General features: G+C 40.3%; 1 protein-coding gene across 1 annotated transcript in view; it reads left to right on the top strand.

The window, feature by feature from the left end:
- The window catches only part of GPD2 (glycerol-3-phosphate dehydrogenase 2), a 127,982-nt gene that overhangs the window by 69,223 nt on the left and 42,456 nt on the right, over positions 1-16,303 (top strand). Inside the window, exons 7-9 of the mRNA XM_018553140.1 lie at positions 12,689-12,853; positions 14,863-15,007; positions 15,878-16,071. Of these exons, the coding sequence (XP_018408642.1) occupies positions 12,689-12,853; positions 14,863-15,007; positions 15,878-16,071 (504 nt within the window). The remainder of the gene's footprint in view (positions 1-12,688; positions 12,854-14,862; positions 15,008-15,877; positions 16,072-16,303) is intronic.

Genomic DNA, 16,303 nt, shown 5'->3' on the forward strand with positions numbered 1-16,303 from the left:
TTCTTCCAATGCCATCCAATTCGCGGTGCACTCGAGTGAAGCACACAAACTGCATTGACTCAGGGAACGTATTCAGGTGTCTGTTAACATCAATTTCCTGACAAAATCAGGCTTCATCAGTAGCTCTAAATATCTACCTGTTGAACTGCTGCCAACACCGGGACTTTCTAGGACAGATGAAGATAAATGACTTCCAGTAAACAGTTCTCAAATCAGTCACTGATGCACGGAGACACAGGCTGACCCCACTGCACTTCGCTTCTCGCCGACATTAACATCTTCCTTGCCATAGAAGCTTTACTACATATTTGTGTGCCAGAGAAAATTGCCGCATTTGTTATTGGTCTGGGCAGGAACAAATGATATTGATTGCAATATGTCTGCATTTTACCTTTTAAAGGAGTTCTAAGTCCCAGCATATCTTCTCCTGTTATAACATCCGCATTGTAATAGGAATACACACTGGAGTTGATTTGAAAATAGAATCAAAGCTTACTTGAAAAAATCCCTTTTATGTAGCGAGTGCTGCCTTCCGTCTGCCCATCACTTTCAACAACTTCCTGGATTCCCAGTGTGCTTTGCATCTCTTTCTTTGCTGCTTGATGTGATGCAATCTCCATTTTTCAAGACTACATATCCCATGATGCATTGCTTCCAGCAAGCAATGATGATGTTACATTGTTCAGATGTTGAGTTGTACTTCAGAAGGCAGGCTCTGTGAGAGTGAGAGACACAAGGAAGTGCGTATTCACCGTGAAATTGTGCCAGTGCATCGAGGAAGTACATCTTATGGACATCTTCAATAAGTAAGTCTACAAACTTCTAAATCGTATGGTTATTAGGAGTGGGATAGAACGGATGGCTATGTTTCTTGACCATAGATACCCTTTTTAAGGTCACTCCACTTATTTGATATTTAAGGCATACTTGGAGACTGGTGATCTTCTGGCTTCTTGTATGTTTTAGGACTCTGGCTGTGACAATTGCCACGCATAGTTGTGTTTTCAAGCAACTTCAAATTTTTCTTATACCCCTCACCTTCCCAATATGGATACGTCTCCTCTACACCCACATAAATGTAACACAGCATGGGTATAGAGAGATGTATCCATTCACTTTAGGCAGTAGGAACCAATTTTTATTCATTTAATTTTGTGTGTTCATGTATATACCATATTTATTATGTATCAATAATTGTAAAGTTTTAACAATTTCAAAGTTGTTGTCACGCCCAGTACCTTAAAAGCCCCAATTCTTCTCTTTCTATATGTATCCTTACTGTGGGGGGTGTATTAGAGGGTCTACCAATATGTGGGTAACTATATACATTTGCTGTTATCATATGTTAGTGCACAATTTTATTTGCTGCCCTTTGTATTGGGGCTCCCACACGGTTTCCCCTAACTTCCTATTTCTTGTGTGTTTAATGCCAGTTAAGTTTCAGTTTGGGGGAAAAACCTTTGGGGACATGTATCCATTTTGCAAGGCAGTGCTAAAAAAGGATAGATAAGGAGATAGACTGACTATAAATTCAACTTCATTAATAAATGTCCTCTCTCTGCTGCTTGAGGTAACAACCATGTACTATTTCCTAAATCAGGAGTGAGAGAGGATTTCTACTCGGAAGCCACTGATGGAAGGGACAAGGACCCGAAATGCGTAGTGACAGTGTCTTGCGTGTAAGAGCTGGGAGGCTTGTGGAAGCATTTTGTAGGAACCCCCCCCAGTGATCCCTTCTACCCGTCAGTGACTGTGGTAGCCTAGAGATGTGTTAAGTCCACCTCTTATATGCTGGCTACTGGAAAAGTATCGCATTTTCATCAGCCATTATTTTGTGCAGAGCAATGCGGGCTCTTAGGCTCTTTTTCCTTTATTTTCATTGGATGATTCTGTCAATAACCCTTCCTGTCTTAAGGGATGCATTGTATGTATAGAGGAGCAACAGTGTCACAGGCTGCTCTCTTGACCACAAAAACCTCCCCCTCTCCTAATCTCCATTACATAGTGTGAAGTTGTTTTGCAGTTCACAGAGGATAGCTGAGAAAGCGGATAACATTGTTTGAGATTTACCATTGTTCTCCTGTGGCCCAAAACTCAGGATATAGCGGGCTGTTGCCCGCTATATGCTGACAGCCCAGAGCTGAGCTGCAGCATGTAATGATCCCGACAATATTCACGGGATCCACCCTGTTACCTGATTTAAAGCTAGCTCTGCCTCTCTAGAGCCAGAGTCAGTTGTGGCCACCCCCTCCCCTGTCTGTCCCTCAATAAACGCTGGAGTAATGGAGAGGGGAGGGGGGAAATCCCTGCGGGGAGCGGTGACTGACAGTGACTGCTCTCTGCAGTGAGATGATCGGGAACTGAGTGATCGGCGATTTGTGATCACTCAGTTCTCAATCTATAGAGACGACATGCGACAGCTGCAGTGTCGCACGTCGGCTCTAACTGTGGGGATCAGTGTATTCCACTCATCCAATATATCTCCTTTAAAAAAGGAAAACTGATGCAGCTACCATATCTAAAGACTGGTAAACTGCAATATATTAAATTTTTGGTTTTGGGTTTACATACGCGTTAAAGGGTCTATTTTAAAAAAAGTTGCATTGCTAATTCATCCAGGTACATTGCAGGTACATGTTGTGGGAGTGTGGTAAAAACTAAGGTTCTAGCGTATTTTCTGTTCTGGGTGAATGTTTTCAATAGATTAACACATAAAGTACATAGTGAACAGGGAAAATACTGCATTATCGCCACTAGATGGAGCTGAGGATCATAGGAAATAAATTGATGTAAGTAACTAGATTTAACATATCAATGTAACCACTGCTATCCTCATAATATCAATGGATACATTTATATTCTCATTCCTACCAGAGTTCTCTTAAATTGTAACATTGGATCTCATTACTAACATGTATTTTCTGGGATCCTCTGGTCCATCTAGCACCCATAATGTGGTATTTCCCCCCGTTCACGCTGTACTTTATAAATTAACCAATGAAAGAATATTCACACAAAAGGAGAATTACACTAAGAATACTTGTTTTTGGCCAATTCTCACAACAGCTGATTACCTGAAAACAGAACGAATGTACCGGCAGCTTTTGAATAAGCTTTGTAACTTTTTTTTTATCAATAAACCCCTAAGTGCATAATTTATTATCATAATGAACAAAGTTATGTGTGCAATGCAGTAAGCTTTTGTTGTTGTCATATACTTTTTTATGTATTTTTTTTTAGCAATCTGATATACATTATACCTTCTGATCAATTGGTAACTGGGCTATGTATGAGTAATTGGGTTCTGTGCATGAGTATGGTATAGAAAACCAGGGGTGAATGTTAGAATTTGGCAAGCAATGTCCAGACAGCATGGCAGAAATGCAGATGCGAATTCACAATGTTATTTTTAATCCACCGCTGCCCTTTTCAGAGTAAACAGCAGCTCTGTTCACTGCCTTAGAGACAGAGCTAAATTCTGAGGAAAGGTGACAGAGTGGCGTGTGCGTGTGTGCAGTGTGTGTGTATCAGACGGGGAACACACCCAAAAACCAAACCGTTCAAACAATCGTGGGAGTCTGGCCTGTCTGCTCTGCGTGCTGAGATAGCGCATTGCATTTATTTACAGCACTGTTTTCATACTACTGGATACAATGTAACAACTTTTTTTTTTTTAGCTTCCTTTGTTCTTGTTGCAAAAATAGTAACATTTTATCACACTTTGAACATTGTCTGACTAGTAATTGTCTTTATTTAAGGACTCCACTAAGTTGGTTGTAAAATGTCCACATAACATAGGCCCATTATAATTTTAGAAACACTGCAATCATTTTTGTGATAGAAGATACTCTTTAGGGTTCATTTACACTTCTGCAGTTTCATGCTATAAAGTGCGCTCTCACCGGAGAGATTCTGCAGCTGAGGTTAGCTATCCATCGAAGTGAGTTGGTGTGGATCACATCATTGCGTACGGACTCGGAGCCTTTTCAGAAAATCCCCCCCGCTGCATGCTGAGCGAGTTTATTCACACATCACTACTTCATTGGAATGACTCGAAGTACAGGCAGTCCCTGGGTAACGAACAAGATAGGGACTGCGGGTTTGTTCCTAAGTTGAATTTGTATGTAAGTTGGAACAGGAAAAAAAAATTTAAGTATAACTCCAGCCAAAATGTTTTTTTGTTTTTTTTTGTTTTGGCTTGCATAGGGAAGGGTTTACCCCCTGTAAAGTTTGTTTTGCTGTGTGTGCCCCTGTTCAGAAGATTTCGCCTCACTTTCTGTCCCTGTGACAATTGGATTTTGACAATTTTGGGTTGTCGTGGAAACAAGGATTAGGGCTAAAACTTCAGTAGAGACCCCTTTTTACCATGATCACTCTTACAGGAGTGATTTTCCCTTCCTAGGGGTGGATTTCCTTTCACTACCTGTTGTCTCAAGGACAGGAAGTGAGATTAAATCTTTTTAAACCTCACAGTGACCCGGAAGAAGAGGTTGACACCCCTCGTCTGCATGTCTAACAAGAGCCAACTTCCTGTAATGTATGTATACTACTACGAACAAGACCCAAAAAGTGGGCACTCCTCGCCGGTACAAGCGCAGTAGCATTACAACTACCCCTGCTGTACAGTAATAGCCTCTGTTTGTAAGTGGGAGTCATATGTAAGTCGGATGACTGCCTGTATGTTGGCTTTTTAACACTGTTAAAACATATAAAACCATATGTAATAAAAAAGACAATATTTAGTTGTTTTTTTTTCATTAGGTTTAGAAGGTTTCCACCCTTCAACAGTAGAAAAGAAAAATGCATAAAAGCCACACTCAAATGCTTTAAAAAGTCTAAAAAAGTTTGCATTTTCAGAAATACGTATGGCGGGACCTTTAGACACACCGGTTTTTGCATGTATTTTTGAGGCATTCCAGTTCCTTTAGTTATATATCTACATATTATATATAATGAAAGGTGCAAGCGTCTTAAATGCATTTTCCACCTGGTAACTTTTTATAAACGGGGATGCATTTTGACCAAAATGGTCACGTAGCTTGTCCCAGTGAAACCTTTTTTAACCCTTCCTCGTTTAACCATTTCAGTATCGGCATGTTACACCCCCTTCATTTCCATGCCATTTTCAGTTTTCACTTGTGTGAAAATATGAAAATGACTCCGTCGTGCAACACTGTAGTCAAATAAATTCGATATCCTACTTTGAGACAGATTTTGTTTGATGGTATTTAATAACTTTAAAAAAAAATATTTTTTACCATATAAAGGAAAAAAAAAGACCAAAACATTTGAAAAAAAATCTGTTTTCCTTACTTTCTGTTATAAAAAAATAAAATAAAAAGGACAGTACAACCCCCCGCAATTATTTGGAAAGCAAGAAACATGCCAATATTGAGGGGGTTAAAACATGGAGCTTGGTAATGGTACACTAGATATATTTAATGTACTAAACATACAAAGAGGGAGGTGAAGGGGTTAATGTACAGTTCACGATCAGTGGGAGGATGTATTTGCACATTTAAAAAAATTATATAAGAGGCTAATACAGTTGCAAAGGCTTTGATAAATCCCCCCCATTTTGTGCTGCTAGTACAGCTTGTTTTCACCAGGAACTAATGAAATAATGACTCATTGATTCATTGGTTCCCTTAGTCTCCCCTGCCTCTGTTGTAAGGGAAAGGAGAGGGCTTGACTGTGATAACCAATAACAGTGATCACAAGGCATGGAGCGAGTCTGGGGTCTGTGCCTGATGCTGATGATGGTAAATCTATTGGCTCTAGGTATACTTTTTTTTTTACTGGTTTTGCATTAAGATAATAACAACTAATACAAAGACGAAACAATATTAACAAACAAACAGAGCTCTGTGACTGCGCTCTCAACCCCAATTAGATTACAATGCAGCACAAACAGGTCTTAAAGGATACACAGTATTGTAATCTCTCTTCTGGTTAGTCCTTGACAATCCAAAAAAAAGATTTCTCCAAATTTCATTCCAAGGATGTAACAGGAAACACACAAACATCACTCGCTACCTCTAAGTCCGTACTGTTAGACACATTCCAGTTTTTGGCAACTCATGCAGAAAGCCGGCGATCACATGGCACTCTGCAATTTTATTTTACGCTAGTCGTCTGGCCCAGTCCAGAGCTTAGTCTTTGATTTTCCAGCCCTGCTGAGTGGGGTCCCTTATGGCCCTTAAAACATGTTGGCTGTTTCTGTTGAATACAAATAAAACATTTCGCACATTCACCAAAAGTGACACTTTCTTCCCTCAAACCCCTCTACGGGCGAATCACAAGGTGCAGAATGCAAAAGGGGGTGGGGTCAAATCAAGAGCCAACATCCTAATGGAAGTATGTTTTTGAGTTTTAGAATGCCTTAAATTATTGGGCCCCTGAAAGATGGCACTTTACACAGGAGTAATTGGGCACTGCATTGTTTTAAGGTAAAATTAAATCACACAACATATGTGTCTTCTGAACATTCATGGTAGTTTGCCATTAAAGTGTATGTGGACCCTAAAAATAAGCCTATTTTTTTTCCTCTCTTTTGGTCTGCTAAGTATATCATTAACTGCTTGAAGACCAGGTGTTTAGATCCCCTACCTGGCCAGGCCATTTTTCAGTGTTCAGCGCTGCGGTACTTTGACTGACATTTATTCCGTCACGCAACGCTGTACTGAAATGAATTTTATACCATTTTTTGGGGACAGATAGAGCTTTCTTTTGGTGGTATTTAATCATCACTGCGGGTTTTATTTTTTACTATATTCAGGAGAAATTACTGAAAGTTTTGAGAAAAAAGTTTTTTTTTTTACATTATGCTATAAAACAACTAATATTACCCACTTTTTTGGTAAAATATAAAAGATGGGGTCACGTCGGGTAAATAGACACCAAACATGTCAAGCGTAAAAATTGTGCGCACTCGCAAAATCGCAAAAAACTAGCATACCCAAAATTGGCCATAGGCGACGCTTTAAAAGCTTTTACCGCTCATCAGTTTAAGTTTTGTTACATCTGTTTGAGAAGTGAAAAAAATGCCTGTTGGCTTTGCCAGAAATCTTGTGAGCTGACAATTTCTTGTGCCCCTGTCTATGTATAAGGAGGGGTTATTGAGATGAGGAGGGGTTGTGGAGATGAGGAGGAGAGATTCATGCTATTGTCATCCATCAGAAATTAAGTAGGCAGGGCTGACACCATGTGCTTATGAATTCACAGCTGTATTGTCATGGCAAAGAGGAAGGTAGAAGCACTTTATATTTCTGGCACATGAACAGTTATGTTTCTGTACTTAAAGGCATAAAACATGAGGAAATGTGTATTCCGAAGATGTACTATTTGTTTTATTTTGCCTTGACATACACTTTAAAATCTAGTTTGTGTTGACTACACAAGATTTTATAAATAATTTGTGTGGGGTTTTTTTTTTTATATCTTCTCTTTTTCTCCCCCTCCTGTTTTACTAGAGTGCAAGAAAAATTGCATAATCTAAGCAAATAGCTGAAAATCACTTCTCGTTATTGATTTAAACGTGGCCACGACAGGACGTTGAGGGGAGTGGACAGAAGGCCCACTGAAGCATTGATCTCAGCATTGCCCTTTTGCCATAGACAGATTACTTGTGCAGCTCTACCAGGCACAGCAGACGGATCATAGGCTGCATATTTTACATAATCAATTTTGTGTTAAGGGTTTGGTATGCCGGCCACATAGATCAACAACAATTTCTATTACTTTAATGTCCTCCCGATTGGTATTTGGTGGGTGGGCCAGTGTTAACATTTCAGGATTTGGGTTGTTACTACTGCTGATCGGATCGGATCAGAAAATGAATTGCCAAATGTGGAGTCATTTCACTAAGGCATGTCTCTGCGTCTTCGAAGGAAAATGATAAATCTAATAGCCCATGTAAAGCCTGATTTTGGAAAGATTAGTTTGCCTTTTTAAGAAAAAAACACGAAAAAACACTTCTTGATCTTTAACCATTTAGGAGGAAAAAAAATACTTTTGCATAGGGTTTCCTTTCCTGCACATGGCCTAATACAGGGCCAAATTAATGTTAAATTCAGGATCCAGTCTGTCCAATCCAGGAGCCTTTTTAGGAGCCAGCTCCATTGACAACAGCTAGAGAAAATGTCAAAACTTAGACACCAGCTGTCATTTATAGAGGAGCATTGGCTACCTGACTCCTGGGATTAGTCCAGCCTTGGTCTAATAAATGTACAGGTGAAACTCGATTAATTAGAATATCGTGCAAAGTTCATTTATTTCACTAATGCAACTTAAAAGGTGAAACTAATATATGAGATAGACTCATTACATGCAAAGCAAGATAATTCAAGCCGTGATTTGTCATAATTGTGATGATTATGGCTTACAGCTCATGAAAACCCCAAGAACCCCAAATCCACAATCTCAGAAAATTAGAATATTACATGCAATCAATAAAACAAGGATTGTACATAGAACAATATCGGACCTCTGAAAAGTACAAGCATGCATATGTACTCAGTACTTGGTTTGGGCCCCTTTTGCAGCACTTACTGCAATTACTTTTGCATGATATTCTAATTATTCGAGTTTCACCTGTATATTACATTATTATTATTTTCTTTTATGTTATTGCACAGCAATGCCTTTTTTAAGACAATGTCTGTATATTTCGCTTCCACCACAAATCCCCAAAAATAGTGTTTTTTTTTTAGTATAGTTGGTGAGGCCATTCAGATAATTCTTTTTTTTTTTTCCCACGACTCCCTTACGGTCCACAAATAAGGACAACCCTAGGGATGCACCGATACTAACATATATCTGTGCCGATACTGGACATTTTTACCAGTACTAATACTTGTGAAAATGCCCCAAACCTAAGCGCCAATACCGGCCCTTTAAATTTTTGAAATACATTCAGCTGCTGTAAGGTCCCGCGCTTGCTGGGGACCTCGCGTCGGCTGTTTACAGCACCAGCAGCACATGTTATCCTCCTCCTTGCTGCCGCCCACACAGCCATAGTGAGACCCAGCACATCCTCGTGACACCATGCACACATCCCTGGTGAGACCACGCACAGTTCTGGTCAGACCCTACACAGCCCTGATGAGACTATGCACTGCCTTATGAGACCACGCACATCCCTGGGGAGGCCCTGCACATCCCTGGTGAGCAACACAGAGGATGTAGCTTTATATTATTCTGCATTGCTGTATATTGTATTGCTGGGATTGGCAGTCCCTCTACAGCTTGGACAAGTATCGGTACTTGGTCTGGAAAAAATAGCATCGGTGCAATTTTGTTTTTTATTTGTTGGAACTGTGGGCACTTTTGAAGCCAAATTTGAGAAACCCCCCTCTATATGTTTGTTATGTGTTCCCATTCACGAAGCATAACGAAGAGTAATAAAAAAAAGTCTTACCTTTCTAACTGTTTCTTTGGAGCAGATTATACTTAGGACTCTACAGGCAGCTTCTAGTGGCTAAGTACGGTATAACCATCTCAAATGAACAAAATCAATTTTTGAATGTTTTTTCAACTTTCTAACCGTTGATGCAGTGGAATCAATGATACATTTTGACTTTTGAATACATTTTGAATTTTTCTTGATCGAACGAAATTCTAACGGTGAATGTGGTTTTCGTTTGGGAAACTATTCCAAAATCAAATGTCAAATAAAAATGAAAATCAAACAAAATTTTGAACGACAATCGGCAAGCCTCTGATGGCATTATCGAACATTCCGACAGGATTTTTCGTACGAACTTTGCGGTGCGAAAATCTACCCATGTGTACCCAACTTTAGAATAGATGCTGGTGAGCTGATAAGAGACTAACTGGTTGCAGTTTTTTAAGTTAGTTTACATATACACATCGGTACCATTCATGTCATCTTAGGGATGCCGTAAATGGGCTGAGTCTGTGTGCCATACAGTGTACACACAATGTAAAAAATTACTGGGGAGAGATATTTTCTTTATTCCGGCAGAAGAGACATTCAAAACCTTCCTACCAGGGATTTTTAAAATTTGTTTCATTTTACTTCCACTCTGATTGCCCCTCCAGACCAGACTGTTTCTGGACCCAAAATGCATCCCAATGAATCCCTATGCTGTTTCTGGTCTCTGTTCCCACCAGCGCAGTCCGTTCCAGACCATACCAAAATACTGCATGGCTCATTTTTTCTGGTCTGGAATGCATAGAAACGCATAAATGCATGAAACGCACCTGTGAGACCATTTTAAGCTAAAAAAAAAAAATCGCGGCAAAAAAGCAATGCGCTGCATTCTAGATCTGGTCCGGAAAATGGTGTGAACCCAGCCTGAAGCCGAACTCCAAACAGAATTGTTATTAACCCTTGCAGCGGGGCTTCCCACGCATTGCAAAAGTTAACTGCTTGTTTTTGTCTAGGTTAAAAAAAAAAAAAGTTCTACTCACCCGATCTTCCCAAATAGCTTGCTCTTAGACCCATCCCTGGAGCCTCTCTCCGCTGCAGTGGTCTAGGTCCCGTAATTCATCAAGTTTCATAAACAGTGTATAGACGTGAGGATGCTGATGATCATTTCAATGCTGCCGTGTAGGAGCTCTCCAGCACCAGTCTAGCTCTTCGGTGACCGGAAAAGCAGGGAGCCGGGTCAGTGATTCGGGTCAGTTTAACTTTTTTTTTTTAGCACCTAGACAAAATCCAGCACTTCACCCTTGCAATGCAGGGATAGCCCCGCTGCAAGAGTTAAGAACACTTGCGCCTGGAGTTTTTCTTTAAGTATTTGAAACAAAATTCCCCCCAACTCCCTAGACAGTGAGAACTAAGCAGGATTTTTCAGTCCTGGAGTTTGCAGAAACATCATCAAAAAAAAGGTCAGATGCAATTTATAAATATTTCTTTTTAAGTTGTGCTATGTGAATGGGAATGTGTAACCAATATAAAGTAGATACTATTCCAATTTGGCTGCAAAAGTGGAAATACACTTTAAGTTGTCTTTGCTGTTCTTTGAACTGGGATAAGTGGAAGGGCTTTGTGGTTACTTTTAGCCTACCATAACCTGTCTGGTTAATATATTTTTTTCATTTGTAATTTAATAAGATTCAATTCCACGCTGTACTTACTGATTGGTTGCTCGTATGCCTGTTTCCGACTATACTGCTAACCAGTTCATTATATTACCCATTAATCTTGAATAATATAATTCTCTTCGCTGCTATACAGTTCATCAGTCAATTATGTTATATTTTACACTCAAGCAAATTAGTCTTGCACGTCTTTTGTTCGCCAGTTGATGATATTATTCATGTTGAAGTTAAAGTCTTCTTGCACTTACATTGTTCACCCGATGACTATGCTCCATTAATACTGAAGGGAAAAAAAATTTGTTTACATCTGCAAGTCTACAAGACTAATCATATGGCAGAGGGAGACAAATGTTGACCACTATTGCAGAGTGATGACGACTTGTTAATTACCATGATAGCCCATCTTTACATGAAATGCTTCAAATACAGTGTTTATCTTTTGTGATTTATACAGCTCCTCTTTGTTTAATGGGGAGTGATGAACAAGAGCTATTCGTTTTACTGGGAAACTACAATGGGGGGAATTTATCAAAACTGGAGCAGTTTCCATGGCAACCAGTCCGCTTCTATGTTCAAAGTGTTCATTAAAGCTTTGAGAATGAAAGATAGAAGCTGACTGGTTGCCATGGACAACTGCCCTAGATTCTGTCTGCTCCAGTGTTGATAAATTCCCCTAAATGTGTTTTCACGGACTGTTCTTTTTATCTCACTGTTGCAACATTTACATGTCATTTATTTATTTTATTTTAATGCAATTTGATTTGCTGTTTCATGTATTTGGGCCTGTTCACACCACATCCAGATAATTTCCGGACCCAAAATGCATCCTAATGCTATTTCTGGCCTCTGTTCACACCAGCGCAGTCTATTTCAGACCACACCAGAAAAATACTGCATGTCTCATTTTGTCTGGTCTGGAATGCACTGGAACACATAGGAATGAATCAAAAACGCACTGGATTTGCACCTAAAAACCCAGCTCTGGCTGGAAGATGGCAGAATTGCAGTAAAAAATGTGGCAAAACGCAATGCACCGCGTTCTAAATCTGGTCCGGAAAATGGTGTGAACCTGGCCTTCATGATCCAACTTTATATAATCTACCTAGTAGTTGTGTGTGTCAGACAGTACAATCCGCTCCCTTGCTGAACAGCTGTTAAAATAAGCTATCTAGAGTGAGCCCTAGGTGCAGTGACTCGTTATGGGCCTGTGATGACTTGTGTTTAAATAATAGTAGGAGCACTAAAGCATAATTACTGTGTAAATATGTCTGCCCCATGTACATATATCATTACACATTGTACATAGGACAATTTATTTTTTATTTTTATTGAGACATTGATATATGTATATTTTTATATATGATAGATTCCCTTTAATAGCATCATTAGGTCCTCATGTACATAAGCAAAAGTGGTGACACGAAGTCAAGGGGCAGGTTAGCGCTGTGATGTGGAAGAGACAATGTATCTTTAAATAATCCCTGTGAGATCCAGCCAGCCATCATGCAGATTGAGTGTGACAGGGACAGCTGTGACATATCGGTTTTGACACACTTCCATAGCACAAGTTAGTGGCTTGAGGTGACTCATGTCCTTCCCTTGATTGTGCCCTCCGCTGCAGGACAACACAACGATGCTCGGATGAACCTCGCCATCGCTCTCACTGCTGCCAGGTACGGGGCTGCCACAGCCAATTATACTGAAGTGGTACGCTTGCTGAAGAAGACAGATTCGCTGAGCGGCAGGGAGCGGGTCTACGGTGCACGCTGCAGAGACGTTCTAACAGGTATCGGACTTGTAGCCTGTTTGTGCTTTTTGTAAATACGTAAATGAAACAATAAGAACGATGTTCATTTCTTTCCTGTATTTCCCTCTAAATGTTGTATTATAGGAACACAAGACCCAGCGAAACAGTACAACCTGAGCTTTATGTAATAACATTCACAGTGACGTATGCCAAAGTTTCTCATACGTGAACAGAAAATGAATCCTTTATATGCTTGTCTGATTTTTTTCCTTTGCAAGGGGCAATGGGAATGTGACATGAATCAAGCATTCACTGCAGGTGTATCTTCCTGGTGCATATCTGTAAAGAATAAGTCAAGGCAACTGGACTTGCTGTATTTTTCTTGAAGACGTTTCACTGATCGTCCAAACAGCTTTCTCAATTCAACTACCAATTTTCTTGCTGTCTTTTCATATTGACTTGCTCTAAAGCCCACTACACTTGTAAAAATTTAACTGTGCAACACTATGTTGGTAACTCAAAACGAGACCGTAGGAATGTTGTACAGTCAAATTGTTATGCATGTGGCCAGCTTCTAGGACAGGGCAGAAAGTCAGCTGAATGTTGGAAAAGATCACTTCCTCTACAGCCTTAGGGATTGTTCACACCAAATGCAGAGCAGATCTGCATGAGTTTCTGGACGTGCAGTGCAGTGTGGTTTGACGCGTTCCAGGCCATTTAAAAAAAAAACTAAAATGGGCTTTCAGTGCGATCCATGGCATTTGCATGCATTCTTTTATGCGTTTGCATGCGTTCCAGAGTGTTCCAGAGCAGGTAAAATAGGGCTTGCTGCAGTTTGTTTACATGCTCTGGAACTGAACGCTGCGGTGTGAACTAGAGCCCAAAATATCTTTGGAATACATTGGACGAAGTTTTGATCCGTACTGTAGCTGCTCTGCTCTTCACCTGCTCTGCGCTTGGTGTGAACTAGCCCTTAGTTGTCCAACTCTTATACCCATGCTGAGGTTTCTGCCCCTGAACTCTAGAAGCTCACTGCATCTGAAAAATCCAACAGGGACACTTTCATAATGGCTGAGGAATGGAATCATTGCAGCTAAAATGCCATGCAATTATTTTGCCGCATTTGTACAAATGTTAAAATGAAGAAAGAGCATTAGAATATATCCCCAATTATAGGAAACTAGCTAAACTGGTTTCATGTGTTAAAAACTGGCCCCCTTTAAAGCTGTGTATGCATATATGTTTTATATCATCCTATCCCACAATTCTTTATTAGATACATTTAAGCTGCCAGATCATAAATCGTTAGGTAGAGTCAGGCCAGCCCTAGGCCTGTGGGTGTAGATGGCACCTTGTTGAGACCCCTAGAGCCATGCAAAGCCTCTGGGTGATCTAACCTGCCTATAGTCATTTGATGTTTTATTCTCTGTCATCCTTAGCAATGTACTACGCAGGTAGTAAACTATGTCTGCAGGGACAGAAGAGCTCCAGACCACAAATGCATGTTAGAGTCCATAAAAAAAGTTTAATAATTGTGCCGATCAAACAGCCAACGCATTTTGGAAGCTGACACAACCCCCTTCCTCATGAGCGTCTTTGAGCTGCCTAACCATAAGTAATGATCTGCCTACAAATCAAGTTGGGACTATCATAAAGAATAGCAAGAGACTCCTCCCAGCACCTCTGAAATATTCATACCCATTTGGACTATGTCTGTAAGCTGACCCAACCTGCAGATCAGTGGAGGGGATCTGCCTTGTGTTGGCTCATAGAGAATACTGACCAGCACAGGGAAGATCCATCCACTTGTCTGTAGCTCTGGAAAGCTTGCAGGCACAGCGGAGTGGTGCACATATTAACACAGATGCATCTTTAATGATATCGGTTGTAAAGGTCCCCACACACCCTGCGATAATCGCGGGAAATCCGTACGTTTTTTTAAAGTACCTTACAACCATCGAAAGACAAGTCTTACGATGGTTGTAAGGTGTGTGCCCAGCATAAGAGTCATGTACGCCATGAGAGTGAATGCAGCTTTTCTTTCGCAGGGCAAGAGTTTGATGTCCGCGCCAAATGTGTTATCAATGCCACCGGACCGTTCACGGACTCTGTACGCAAAATGGACAATCAGGAGGTCCGCAACATCTGCCAGCCAAGTGCCGGAGTGCACATTGTCATGCCTGGATACTACAGGTAACTGTAACGTGATTCACCCTTCATTCTTGGTTTATCTTATTCCAAACTTTTTCAAACAACAGAAAACTGCAATACCAGCCAAAGAAAAGCCGCCTACCGATTTACCATCCACATAGTTTATTTCTTCGAACAGCCAGCATGGTAAAAGTCCCCACCCAGTGGCCACCCTTATAGGCTTAGTCTTAGGGAACAGGAAACTGCAAACATTACTGATGTGTAATGGTATTAGCCTGTAAGAAAATATAATTCCAGGTACACACCTATTCTGTATTAACCCTCAGTAAGCTCCGACTTGAAGCGTCACAGGGTTTAGATCTCACAGCTCTTCTTAGAGGAATGGAGCAACATGGGAGCACGGGAAAGGCGAATCTAACTGGGCTTTTAAGAGGACCTGTCACTTTACTTTAAATTTTCAAAGTGACAAATTCTCTTTACATATTTTTTTTTAGCTAAGAACTGGATGTAGTGCCAACAAACGGAAAGTAGCCTATTAAATTGCCCATGTAGACCCATTTATCTCAGAAAAAGAGAACCTATGTTTATAATTTTTTTTAGTTATGTAAAAGTTATCTGCTTAATGTAAGAAATCCTCTCAGTAATCCAGTAAAACTTTTGTTTATATGCATTATTTGTACATGTATACTATAGCTCATTATACAGTATATGTAGGCTCTGTTTGTCATTGTGATTCACTGCTCTTTTAGTGCACATTGGTTATGACCAATTGAAAACAACAGTCTCTATGGCAGGTAACCTTATCTCAGCAGTTATTTAGCAGTGCTCTGAAATTGGTTACAATAAGTGCTCAGAATATGTTCTCACTGAAAATAAACTGTAGCGCCCCTTTTAATGTGTATTGTCTTTCAGCCCAGATAACATGGGACTTCTGGATCCAGCCACCAGTGATGGCAGAGTGATATTTTTCCTACCATGGGAAAAGATGACCATAGCGGGCACCACCGATACTCCGACAGAGATCACACATCACCCCATTCCCACCGAGGAAGACATCAACTTCATATTGACTGAAGTGCGGAACTACCTTAGCAGCGATGTGGAAGGTAAACTGTTAACTGTGTCCAATCTATAGTCCTAGGTAGGCATTTGGTACACCCTGCAGTACTGTAAAGCCTACAGAAGGACCATTTTCTGTTGGGCATTCACTGTGAACATTTATTGTGAACATTGCCGAAATAACACTATGTAGAAAGAAGTCACAACGCCCTACAGTCTCCAGCTGCTCACTGTTATTCTTCCACATCTCTTAACAAATGCTTCAGAGTTGGTAGCCTA

This window comes from Nanorana parkeri, unplaced genomic scaffold, assembly GCF_000935625.1.
Source record: "Nanorana parkeri isolate BGI_ZX_2015 unplaced genomic scaffold, ASM93562v1 scaffold112, whole genome shotgun sequence".
In the NCBI taxonomy this organism is placed as follows: domain Eukaryota; kingdom Metazoa; phylum Chordata; class Amphibia; order Anura; family Dicroglossidae; genus Nanorana; species Nanorana parkeri.